This window comes from Mustela putorius, unplaced genomic scaffold (assembly GCF_011764305.1).
Source record: "Mustela putorius furo isolate JIRA1106 unplaced genomic scaffold, ASM1176430v1.1 tig00000174_pilon_pilon_pilon, whole genome shotgun sequence".
Lineage (NCBI taxonomy): Eukaryota > Metazoa > Chordata > Mammalia > Carnivora > Mustelidae > Mustela > Mustela putorius.
This window is the reverse complement of record NW_025421304.1, coordinates 24,258,124-24,271,415: the sequence shown is the minus strand read 5'-3', so window position 1 is coordinate 24,271,415 and position 13,292 is coordinate 24,258,124. Positions and strand designations below refer to the sequence as shown.

Here is a 13,292-nt window from a genome sequence, read left to right as displayed (position 1 = left end):
ACAATTCTATTTACTCTAGTGCTGGTATTATAATTTTCTTTACTATTTTATATACATATATGTTAAAACCTGATGGATGCTTTCTCCACATTATTTTCATTTTCTTACTCTTATTACTCTTAAATTTTGGCTTTTTTGCTCCTTCAGATAATTTTCAGAATTGTTTTTCAGGTGCCTGAGAGATATCTTTGGGAATTTTATTGATTTTACCTTAAATTTATGGATTAATTTAAGAACAAAAAATTTTTAAATATTCTTTCCATCCAGAAGCATGATCTGATTTTCTACTGAATCAGTTCTCTTTTTATTGACATCAGGAAGGTTTTGTAGTTTTCTTCTGTGTATTTCTTATTAAGCTGATGGCTAGTTACTTTATATTTTGGATGCTGTTGTGGAGTCAATTTTTAAGTTATGTTTTCTAAGTGAATATTTTTAGGATAAACTATAGCTATTTTAATTAATTTATTATTGGACATTGTTCTAAATTGATATAACTTCTCAACTAATTTTCCTGGATTTTCTAAGGAGACAACTACATAAAAGGGAAATCATGACAATTTGCTCTGTCTTTTTTAACATTTGGTGATTTTTGTTTTTGGTCTATTTGCATAGACTTGTACTTTAAAATATGTTAAGTAACAGCAATAATAATAGCCATTCTTGCTTTACTTGTTACTTAGGAGTTTCTAGAGTTTCACCATTAAGTATAATATTGGCAGTAATATTAAAATTAAGAGTTGTGTTGTGGTGTGTGTGTGTGTGTTAGGAAATTTCCTTTCCATTATTGTTTTAATAAAATAACTGATGTTCAGGGACATCTGGGTGGCTCAGTCAGTTAAGTGTCCAACTTTTAATCTCACTCAGGTCTTGATCTCAGGGTCATGAGTTCAAGCCCCACGTTGGGCTCCACACTGGGCATGGAGCCTACTTTAAAACTAAACAAAATAAATTAAAAAAAAAAATGGATATTCAATTTTTATCACAATTTTTGGATTCTAACCAGAGAAGGGAGTATGATTTTGCCCTTTGACCTAATGTTTTGTTAAAGTAATTAAATTGAAATATCCTAATATTGAAACCTCATATTTTTAATTTCCAAATCTCTTCTTCCAAACAGTGATCATTTGATAAAATATAGAGGAAGAGCATGGGTCAGCGATTAATGCTTGGCTTTACTCTTTATCACTAGACGGGGAACAATCCTAACATGAATATTCAACACATAATTAATCCTGTTACTGTTTCATTTTTTAAAAATTGTCAATTATTACATCAATCCTAACTCATATACTGAACTGCTGTTTTGAGAGAAGACAGCACCAAATTACTGGAAGGTGGGGACAGTTGGAACACATCCCAGGTTCTGAGAACCCCCGTGTTGCACACTCTCCAATAGGCCATCTTGACTCAAGTTTCAGGCCTATCAGATCATGGGGTTATGTAGCTCCAGAAACACTGCTTAATCATTTGAGCAACAGAGGACAGTTGCAGGAGCTTACAATAAGTTCTTACTTTAATTTTTTATTTTTTATAAACATATATTTTTATCCCCAGGGGTACAGGTCTGTGAATCACCAGGTTTACACAGTTCACAGCACTCACCAAAGCACATACCCTCCCCAATGTCCATAACCCCACCCCCTTCTCCCAAACCCCCTCCCCCCAGCAACCCTCAGTTTGTTTTGTAAGATTAAGAGTCACTTATGGTTTGTCTCCCTCCCAATCCCAAAAAGAAATACTCTTAGGATTTTCAAGTCAACAAATTGACGAGGAGTCCTTTAAACATTATGAAGCAGCTTGCCTATTTCGGTTGAACTTCTTCACCTACCCCTTGATGTTTCTTCCATATTTTGTTCATTATGACTTCCATTAAAAACCAGGTAATTTCACAGATCCCCGGTTACAGTCTCTTCTTTCCATCTTCCACGATCATGGGAAAATGAGCTGTTTTCATATACTTTTATCTGCCAGGAATGAACTCCTCCTGCTTATTCCTCCTCTTTAAGATTTCCCCATAAATGTTTCACTAAAGCGAAGCTTTGCAGGGTATCCCCAGCCCACCTTGAGTGCTTCCTCTTCTGAGGAAGGAACACTGCATTAGTTTTTCTTCTTTTTCCATATCTTGCATTTTTTTTAAAGATTTTATTTATTTTATTTGACAGACAGAGATTACAAGTAGGCAGAGAGGCAGGCAGAGAGAGAGAGAGGAGGAAGCAGGCTCCCTGCTGAGCAGAGAGCCCGATGCGATGCGGGACTCAATCCCAGGACCCTGAGATCATGACCTGAGCCGAAGGCAGTGGCTTAACCCACTGAGCCACCCAGGCGTCCTCCGTATCTTGCATTCTAAACACTCATTCCCTGTTTGTCTTCCACAAGAGCATGAGCTCTGTGGGGGCAGTGTCCCAGCACTTAAAATAGTGGCTTGGCCAAATGTAAGGATTAAAATGAAAGAACGACTGGGGAAATTGGTGATCGTGCTTCAGAAATTTCAGGGATCCATTATTATTAGAGGAAAAATGACTATATTATGACACCACCTTATATATAAAAAGACACCACCTTATAACCCCAGAATGTTCTGAGGAGTCAATAGCCCATAACCCACCTCTTCTTTCCATTCATCATTCATTATCTCACAAAGGTAAACTGGACATCTAGGGCTTGGATTCAGGAAGAGATAACCTTGAAAGGTGTTCAATTTGCACCTATATTATCAAAGATGAGCCAAGTTGCACATCAAATGAGCTCTAATACCTGATGATGCATTCAGAATTAACTTCGAAGTGCTCAAAAAAAATGCAAAAACGAGACCAAAACAACAACAAAAAGTGTGCATGTAAAGCAGATTTGGCTGAGTAAATTGGGACATCCAAGACAGATTCACCCCATTAGAACAACTGGCACGAAGCTTTTTTCCTCCCCCACCCGCCTTTTTTTTTTTCTAAGCTTAGAACATTTTTTTTTTTTATGAGCAGCATCAGATAGCATCCAAATATGCTTCTGTTTTTTTTTTTTTTTACTTTTATTATTTAAAGATAGCCAAATAGATTTCTATGGAACTTTTTTTTCTTCCTCTTAATTGCTTCAATATGGAAGATGCTCTATTGGCAGATCAAAATGGCAGATGTCTTTTAATGTGCTGCCATTTTCTCTGTGTAAATAATTATGTTCCTTTTCTGCCTGAATTTCATTGCAGCAGTTTGTCCATTACAACACAGCTTATCTGGGAGCTCACTCCCTCCCCAGCCCAACAACAACAAAAAAAGATAGGTCATTTGGTGGAACAGACATATTCTTTCAGGGTTTCCTCTGGTCGCTGATTTAACTCCTGGGATTTCTCAACGCACGAAAAGACCCTAAATGTTTATATCCCACTGTATTCCTTGGTATTTTCCTTGTCTTTTTTTTTTTTTTAAGATTTTATTTATTTATTTGACACAGAGAGAGTACAAGTAAACGGAACGGCAGGCAGAGGGAAAGAGAGAGAGAAGCAGGCTCTCCGCTCATGCGGGGCTCAATCTCAGGACCCTGGAATCATGACCTGAGCTGAAGGCAGCTGCTTAACCACCCAGGCACCTGGTAGTTTCCTTGTCTTAAACCAAGAAATACTTAGGCAATATGTTTCTTTTTCCCTCCCCATCACCAAAGAGAGAATTATCCTCATACAAAAATGGAGGAAGTGTTAATTTCAAGGGAAGTGGCTAATTACGACAAAGAAAAATCTGTTAATACTGACCAACGGTGCACCCTTAGATATCTCACACACATAGTTATTTCTACAATGTTATTTGTTATAATTCATGTTTTGCCAATCACTCAGAATCAAAGGTGCTAATTCAAGGATCGTGATGATCCTTTTAGTGTGCAGCTTCTTAATCCAGTTGCAAGCCATTATAGCCATCAGAGTCTTGGGTCAAACAATTTTCTTTATTAATATGTATACACAAGTTATTAAGGTTATCTTTGAGCATAAGTAATACCAAAAATATAGATGCTACAAACTTGGCAAGTTTTATTTGAAATTGCTATTATTTCAGCCCCAGCGATTGAAGATGGCAAAGATGGCATCGACAATTTCAATTAAGTTTTAAATAATCATAAATCTAAATGAGTGTAAAAAAATCTAAATCACTAGGAGCACCTGGCTGGCTCAGTTGTTAGAGCATGTGACTTTTGATCTTGGGGTTGTGACTTCAAGTCCCACACTTGGGGTAGAGTTTACTTAAAAAAAATTAAATCTAAATAATTAAAATTTCCAGTGATGTCTTTTGTAATTGTGTAGCATATATACTTCTAAAAGTATTAAAGCATAAAACTCCATTGAGACTTCTGACACACATACTATGTATATACACATATATATATGATATATACAGATACAGATATATATCCACTTATATCTCACGTGCATGGATACTTTTTTCCATTATCCTGATAGAGCTATTGCCACATTTCTAGGGAAAATGGAGAGGGCCCAGAGGAAAGTAATCAAATAATGATTATTCTGCTAGCAACTGCATAACTGTCTTCAAGTATGTGGGAACTATTTAAGTGGTAGATAGACCTACTTTGTCTCAGGTGTGAGCAGTAAGGGTACAGTAGGTAGATCTGGGTCAGAAATGAACAAAATAAGAGCAAGGTTTAGCTGTAATTCTCCAGATGTTTAACAGTCTCCATCTGATCAGGTTGCAAAATGACAGAAGGACAAAGGAAACAGAGTGGCCAAATCAGGGCATCTTAAGAGCTTTAGTGAAGTTACTGAGGGGACGGATTCCCTCACCTTAGGTCAAACCTTTCTCCTGACACCATGGTGAGACCGCAATGTACTAAGCCTTTGCTGTAGTGGTTTCTCTTTTTCAAATTTTTAACATGCAGGGTCTATGCCTGTATGATGCCCATTTTGCAAAATTTTGTATCAGCCAAAAAACCAGTATTTCCAGTGTCAGAGAAAAACAACAACAACAACAACAAGATACCACGGCTTTCAGCATGGGGAAGAGGGCACCCAGCGTGGTCTATCACTTGAGGACTGGTTACCCATCATAATTTCCCTTTCTAATGTCAGTTGTATGTGTACCTTCAATGGGCTACATAATCATCATCATCCTATGTTTGCATCCCCACACTGGTACCATGGAGACCATCATTATCAGGTACCTTTATCTTTTGTTGGTGTAATGACAAAGTATGCAGGGAAAAACAGCATGTGGTTAGAGAGTCCAGGTTATAGACATGGCAATTTGAAATCTGAATTTATTTTCCATTAATAGAGACACTACAATTTGTACATGACTTATACTAGTAATGAATGACCCCATTTGCAAGATTTTGCCTAAGTGGGGGGAAAATGAAACTGGTTGTGTGTCTGTGGCCAAGGATGGGAACACTGGGTGTCAAGGATGAAATAGCGAGGTGCTTGAAAAACATTATCTTACCACAGGAAATACCGTGCCCAGGACTGAAAAGCGTGAACTGTGTTCTTACCTCTGGATGATGAGCCCTTCTGCGGAGGCAGTTGCATTCCAAGCTGTGATGACATTTCCAGGAATTCACTTTCCTCTCTCTGCCAATAGGCTTCTCTTCCTCATTAGTTTATTGCTCAAAGAGGATCGCTTCCAGGAAAGAATTAATATTTACTGAGCATCTCCAACAGTCTGTCGCTGTGCTGAATACCTTTATGAATGGAATCATTTCAACATTTAAAATGATTAGTTTCCTGGGTGAGAATGGAGAAACAGGACATTGACTTAATAAGACTAAAATCAGGCAATTAATATGTAGACGACTCAAGATTCAAACCCAGGCTTGTTTGACCCCAAATACTGAAAGATTTGCTCTTTGGATGTTTTATAAAGGAGAAGGATCTGTGAAATCTCCTACTGGACATTTCAATATTGATAACAAATGCCTTATTCTCCTCATCATGGGAGCCATGGTGCCAGTTTGACACTCCCCTGAAAATGTGTCCACCTGGAACCTGTTTTTACCGATGGGCCACCCTAAACCTGAGGAATGTGTATGTCCAAAGTGAGGGGACACTCTCAAAACAGATAGGCAGTGGTTGCTAATTTGGATGACAGAAAGTCTGTGGTCAAATTTAGGATGCACAACTGATTTCCAGAATAGCGGTTTTTGTTATTATGGCTAGTTAGTTTGTTTTTCAATTTGTTTTTCTAGATGCATTTTCAATGAAGTTCCTGCACATAGTGGGGCTTTTTTGGTTAGTAGATCAGTGATCAGAACGGACCACAAAAAAGACCATCACAAGATGGAGCACTGACTCCTCTAAAATGCCCATTCCCCCCCCCCAAAAAAAAGCTCAGTCTCCCCTTGGTACTCAACCATTTGGACCTAGAGGGGAAATACTTTACTCATTCAAACAGTATCTACCACCGCAGTGCCAAACTGGGCTGGTTAGTCACGTTTCTAGCCTACACATCTGTCTACTGCTCTCTAGTTCACCAGCTCTGGAGGATGTCAGTACTGGGTGTAAAGTTTTCTGGTAGAAGGATTTCCATGAGCCCTGGGAGAACCATGACTTTTATTATGTTATTTGATTCCTGGGAGGCACGCTTGATATCAACCAGTGTCCTCATTTTAAAGATGAACAAGTGAGGCTCTAGACAGGAGAAATGACTCATTTTAAAGCGTGCAGTTAGTGTATGCCCAAGAAGAGACACTCAGTCCATTTCTTTCCCACCTTTTAAATTCATCTTAAAATCCATATGTGAAACATGTTTGGCTAGAGGCACTTTTTAAAAAAGTCTCAAGATTTTACAGGTCTGTTGCTCAGAGACTGTAAATGGTCGTTCATCTGGGTCCTCCGATGAGCTCTTCTGTAATAGTTTGAATGTGTCTGAGGGGACTCGCTTGTTTGGAATATGAGACATCCTGCATTCACAGCTTGTGTCCTGCTCAGATCCATGTTTCAGTTACTGTCATGTGTAAGCCGGTGTGCTGTGATCTGTGGGTCCAGTTTTTCGTGGATGGCACACTGAAGAATAGATTTGAATTTGTGCCTTCTACGTGTTTACAGAAACAAAATGGTCAGTTTACATGTCCTCCAACCCAACACCCTGGGTAACAGGGTGTGACCCAATAGATAAACTAAATAAATGATCCTTGGGGATCATATCAGAGAAGTGTATTTGACCAAGTTATTTAAGTAATTCGCTCTTCCTCTTTGATTTTTAATTTTCACTTTTATTCATAGTGACATTACTGACATCTTATATCATTAAAATGGGAAAGATATTGTCACTTATAATTTATGAAAGTCTTATCTGAACTCAAAAAATATATGAGATAGGAAAAATAACATATTTTGAAATAATTTATTATAGATGTGTAATTTTTTTTATAATCCATAGGCATAGAACAATGGTATAGGCTGGAATAGGAGAGAACAGTCAGGAAACTGAATTTTCAGTTAATAGTCTCTTTGGCCATTTTATTTATCTGTTTTCATGACTTTCCATAGTACACTTAATGTTTTCCAGTGACAAGAACAATATATGCCAATCATACAATATTCAGAAAATGCAGAAAAGAGGGCTAGGCATTCAGTCTTGGTTGTTTTTTGTTTTTTGGGTTTTTTGTTTTGTTTTGTTTTGTTTTTTTGAGGTGTTGGCAATGAAGGGCAGGGAATCTGTCATTATACAGCTTGTCAAAAACCAGTGCATACATACACCTTACCTTCTGCAGTAATCAGAGTATCTGCTCATCCCTCAATCAGACTGAATCTACCTTTTATATTTAATATATTTTATCTGACAGAAAATGCATTACATTTCCCTTCACCTAAAATATATCAATTTAATTTAAAGATTCTAAGATATTTCTTCCTATGACAAGAGTTAATTCAGGGTACTGTCAGTCCACTCAAAACCTGATAGCTATTGGGCAATCATGTTGGTCATAACATTCAAATTGCTGTAAGTGACTGATGGTAATGATAAACAGAGGCAAATCAGACTGAGGATCTCTGGGTGGGTGTGTGTGTGTGTTTAATTTGATAGAACATACTCAAAACTTCACCTGTTACTTAATTTTCCCCCAGAGCATACAGCCTGGGGAGAAATACTGTTGGTTGGTACAGATCTTCAGGAAACATGCTGATGAAGTAGTTGGGGGGGCTTAGGTGACAAAAGATTGAGAAATATATGGAAAACAACATCTGGGATTTTGGTTAAATCTTTCCCAGAATACAGTTAGGCCATTGTTCAAAAACATTTATTGAATGTCTATTGCGTGTCCAACACTAGAGAGATTGAGATGAATTCTCTACCCTCCGAAGTCCACACTCCAGGTGAGGTCAAAGTGGATATTTCAACAGGAGATGATGGGAGAGGTCTAGAAAGGCCTCCCTGATGTGATAGCTTTTGGGTTCAATTTTGAGGCGCGAGGAGTTTACCTGTCATGCCATGAGGAAGAGCTTCCTGGTGCCATAGGGCAGTGGCTAGAAAGGCATGTGCGAAGTGTGGTATGCTTGGGAAGCAGAAGAAAGTTCTCCTGTCAGGCTGAACTGGGACATGGGGAACAGATGGGACGTGACCTTGAAGGCAAAGTCAAGTCTTCAGATGAAGGAAAAATCTAGTGATTCACTGTGTAGAGGTGGGTGGTGTTGTGTGGACCACAAAGAGAACTTGGAATTGTCTGGGCAGGAGGCACGACATGTTGAACCAGGTGGTGGATGGTGCTTGAATTTCAAAGAAACTATAAATCTGCTACCGGTTTTATAAAATATTTTCTCTTTAAAGATAAATATTTTCCTTTAGGGCTTGCAAGTGGGTTTACAGTTTGGGCAAGGTTTGAGTGTGGACCGGAAATCTCTTAAACACACACATACACACCACACACACAGAAACCGGCCAAAGGTTTTTCATGAAGTAGGAAAGCACAACCATGAAAAAAGATTTTTTCTGTTTGTTTTATTCTCACTGTCAATTATATATTTAATTATCTGCCATACTCACATAGGGTATGTGGTCCACGCCCACACTTCACTGTGGTATCTGATGAAGGCGACACCCAAACAGAAAACAATGTGGCGAGCTTCCCAGTGGGGGCCTTTGTATCTAGGAAATAAAAACGAGCCAATTTGTAAACTTGGTTCCAAAATACGGAGACACTATTCTGCCATATCAGATGACTGTGGCTTCCACAGATACGTAGATGAAAGATTCTTGTTGTTGACCTTGGTGACCAGAAAGAGCACCCCCTCCTCTCCCAAGCCGAACGCACGGATATTCATGCCATGATTCCGGGGACCCCGCTCTGAGAGGAAATGTCTCTGCTCTCCCAACAGACAACACCGCAGGGGTGTACGCCCGGCGCGGAGGCTTCAGTCGACAGAAGCAGGATCTGTACCTCCTGCCCATCGTGATCAGCGACGGTGGAATCCCGCCCATGAGTAGCACCAACACCCTCACCATCAAGGTGTGCGGCTGTGACGTGCACGGCGCGCTGCTCTCCTGCAATGCCGAGGCCTACATCCTGAACGCCGGCCTGAGCACGGGGGCGCTGATCGCCATCCTTGCCTGCATCGTCATTCTCCTGGGTAAGGGGGCTCCGCCGGCACCTGCGGGAAGGGTTTGGCAATCGGATGCCCGTCCTTGAAACGTGTATTTCTGGAGTGCGGGCTGGTTATGCTGGATGTGCCATATCCCTTGGCTACAGCTGGGGACAAGGCAAAGGTGGGGCCTGCTCGGGCGCACTTTATGGCGGGGAGCAAAAAGGAGACAGGGTGAGCATTCTGAGCAAAATCAGGGGACGCGTATGATGAGCACATTGCCGACATCATGGGATTGCGGAGCAGCAGCCGTCGGGGGGGGGGTTTGCAGGGGGACATCTGACAAGGTTTTGCAGAAGAGGAAATTAGGCAGAGGGCAGGTGTATGGGCAATAGTTTGCCTTAGAAGAGGAAAGAAGAGTTAGGAACAGAAGGAATAATCATGAGGCCAAAGACATGGCATGAAGGACTCAAGGAACTGGACGAAGCTTGGCCTGGCCAGGCTGGAATTGACTCCTCCTCTGATTAGCAAAGGCAATGCTTGGTTGTGAGCCTCGTCTTATGGGAACCCCTAGGAGGCTTTTCCTACACTTACATCTCATCTCTGTAAGAACGGCAGTGTGCTCATGCTGGTAACACTTACCACTGCTGGGCTTCCGGAAGAGATCACGTAGGAGAAAAATCAGCTTTCAAACCCAAGGATTTCTGACATCAAATTCATGCTTGTCCCATGATGTTTGGTTCTCCATTGAATGAGTTGGGAGGGCGCCCAGCTGCAAAGGGAAGAGTCAGTGAGTTTAGGTCAACCAAGAGTTCTTGAGAATTATCTGGGTACCGGGGCACTGTGTCCAGCCCTGGGGGAGAAAGGGAGCTCTCATTCTTGCATCTCCCAGTGATGGTGGACCCAGAGGGGGCTCTTGGACCCCTTGCCAGGTTCAGGCACAAACGTTTTCTTTAGTCTAGACAAAGTCAAGTGTGGGAGAGGGTTCTCATGGAATATTGTAGAAGCCTCTTGTGGGGAGATGGAGGATAAAGAATTAAGCTGTCTCAGCTTTCCTTTAAGTGTGGTTCTGCCCACTCATCCTAGGTTGCCTGAGTGTCCTAGAATCGCCTCTCTCAAGGGGGAGATAGAGCTGCTTCCTTTGGGGTTCAGCGGATCCTACCTTCCTGTGTTTAAATAAATAGAGGAGATTTGTCTCCTGGGGGTCATTTTAAACTTCCCTCCTTCTCTACAGTGGTTTAAAGAGAACCCAACCACAGTTATGATAAGATTTCTTACTAAGGTAGAGTAGGATCACCACTCCTGCCCCCTCCTCCAAACCCCCAGCCCTCTGGGCAGGGGGGAGCCTCCCTTCCCAGGAAAAGGTAGGACCTGTGGTCTCGGATCACCCTAATTCGTAAGTCTGGAGAAACAGCTGTCTTCACTTGGAAAAAGAAACCAACATAAGCCATTTTTAAGAGGCTGCAAACCAGTCTATTTAGAATCTTCCTAATTCTTAGAAGGATGGCTTCCAAATAATGTCAGATTCATTTGTAAAAAGCTCAAAATAGTTCCAACTTGCCGGCTTGTTTGGATATCATATTTTCCTGGCAGCATTTTGCACAGGAAGAGCCAGGTGCAGGATGGTTTTACACATCTTTGGGGATTCCAGGTAACACTCTCGTTTCGTAGACTTTCAGACTGGTACCTGTTCTGAGCATGTGCATATCATGCCTTCGGTAAGCAGAGTCCTCCTCGGCAACAGTGGGGGGAAATCAAGGAATACTGTGCTTAACCTGTGCTCACTTTCTTGTGCTTTCCTTGTAGTCATCGTAGTGTTGTTTGTGACCCTGAGAAGGCAAAAGAAAGAGCCACTCATTGTCTTTGAGGAAGAAGATGTCCGTGAGAACATCATTACCTACGATGACGAAGGAGGTGGGGAAGAAGACACGGAAGCCTTTGACATCGCCACCCTCCAGAATCCAGACGGGATCAATGGATTTATCCCTCGCAAAGACATAAAACCCGAGTATCAGTACATGCCTAGACCTGGGCTCCGGCCAGCACCCAACAGTGTGGACGTCGATGACTTCATCAACACAAGAATCCAGGAGGCAGATAACGACCCAACTGCCCCGCCTTACGATTCCATCCAAATCTATGGTTACGAAGGCAGGGGTTCGGTGGCTGGGTCCCTGAGCTCCTTAGAATCTGCCACCACAGATTCAGACTTGGACTATGACTACCTACAGAACTGGGGACCTCGTTTTAAGAAACTAGCAGACTTGTACGGTTCCAAAGACACTTTTGATGACGACTCTTAACAATAACGATACAAATTTGGCCTTAAGAACTGTGTCTGGCGTTCTGAAGAATCTAGAAGATATGTAAACAGGTATTTTTTTAAATCAAGGAAAGGCTCATTTAAAACAAGCAAAGTTTTACAGAGAGGATACGTTTAATAAAACTGCAAGGACATCAAAGTGGTAAATACTGTGAAGTACCTTTTCTCACAAAAAGGCAAATATTGAAGTTGTTTATCAACTTCTCTAAAGAAAACCACTTGGCATACAAAATATTTAAGTGAAGGAGAAGTTTAACGTGAACTTACAATGAAGGGAAATTGTTTATGTGTTATGAACATCTAAGTCTTTCTTTCTTCTTCTTCTTCTTTTTTTTTTTTTTTTTACTTGTCAAAGAAGCTTCCACAAAATTAGAAAGGACAACAGTTCTGAGCTGTAATTTCGCCTTAAACTATGGACACTCTATATGTAGTGCATTTTTAAACTTGAAATATATAATATTCAGCCAGCTTAAACCCATAAAATGTATGTACAATACAATGTACAATTATGTCTCTTGAGCATCAATCTTGTTACTGCTGATTCTTGTAAATCTTTTTGCTTCTACTTTCATCTTAAACTAATACGTGCCAGATATAACTGTCTTGTTTCAGTGAGAGGCTCCCTATTTCTATGCCATTTTTAATGTATCTATTTGTACAATTTTAAAGTTCTTATTTTAGTATACATACAAATATCAGTATTCTGACATGTAAGAAATGTTACGGCATCACACTTATATTTTATGAACATTGTACTGTTGCTTTAATATGAGCTTCAATATAAGAAGCAACCTTTGAAATAAAAACAGATTCTTTTTTAATTCTGGGTTTCATTCTTAACATTGAAAAATTTAAGTATTTCTAATGACTCATTTATATTTCTAATTTAAGATAATTGTGATCTTTTCATAACCCTATTTATGAGCTGTTGTAGTCTGCTGCTTTTATGGTTTATTTAAAATCAAATCTGTTTTGCAAATGTTTTTTTTTTTTTTTTCAGACGAGATTCTGTAATACCGTGTAAAGCTTTCTTGTACATTCTTTTAGCTTCCTGGCTTTCCTCCGCATACATCTTCTGAAAAAGAAGGATGCTAAAGATCTAGGTCAGTCTCTGATTTTGCAATACTTGGTATATAATAGGCGTTTATCTTGCATATCAGTAATTCAGTGGCTATAAGAGATGAATCCATGAGGGACCAAACTGATCGGAACTCGAAACTTCCAAGATACAGGTTTTATGCCCCACACTGAGCATTTGGTAGTTGAGGGAGTGAAGAGTCAAAAATATAAATCCAGTCAGACATCTGATGTTATTCTATTTTTCTCTACTTTGATTTTGCCAGGCTATGAAAATGACTCTGACACTTGAAACTGCTTATTTTTTTCTCCTATGAATGTAACTTGTCATAAAATAATGTGGCATTTTAAATTTTGATAAAAAAAAAAAAGCAATTCATA

The 13,292-nt window shown here is 40.0% G+C and overlaps 1 protein-coding gene across 1 annotated transcript in view; it reads left to right on the top strand.

The window, feature by feature from the left end:
• CDH11 (cadherin 11) overlaps window positions 1-12,655 on the top strand; it is a 147,976-nt gene extending 135,321 nt beyond the window's left edge. Inside the window, exons 12-13 of the mRNA XM_004744300.3 lie at window positions 9,308-9,559; window positions 11,318-12,655. Of these exons, the coding sequence (XP_004744357.1) occupies window positions 9,308-9,559; window positions 11,318-11,814 (749 nt within the window). The 3' untranslated portion in view covers window positions 11,815-12,655. The remainder of the gene's footprint in view (window positions 1-9,307; window positions 9,560-11,317) is intronic.
• The last annotated feature ends 637 nt before the right edge of the window (window positions 12,656-13,292 follow it).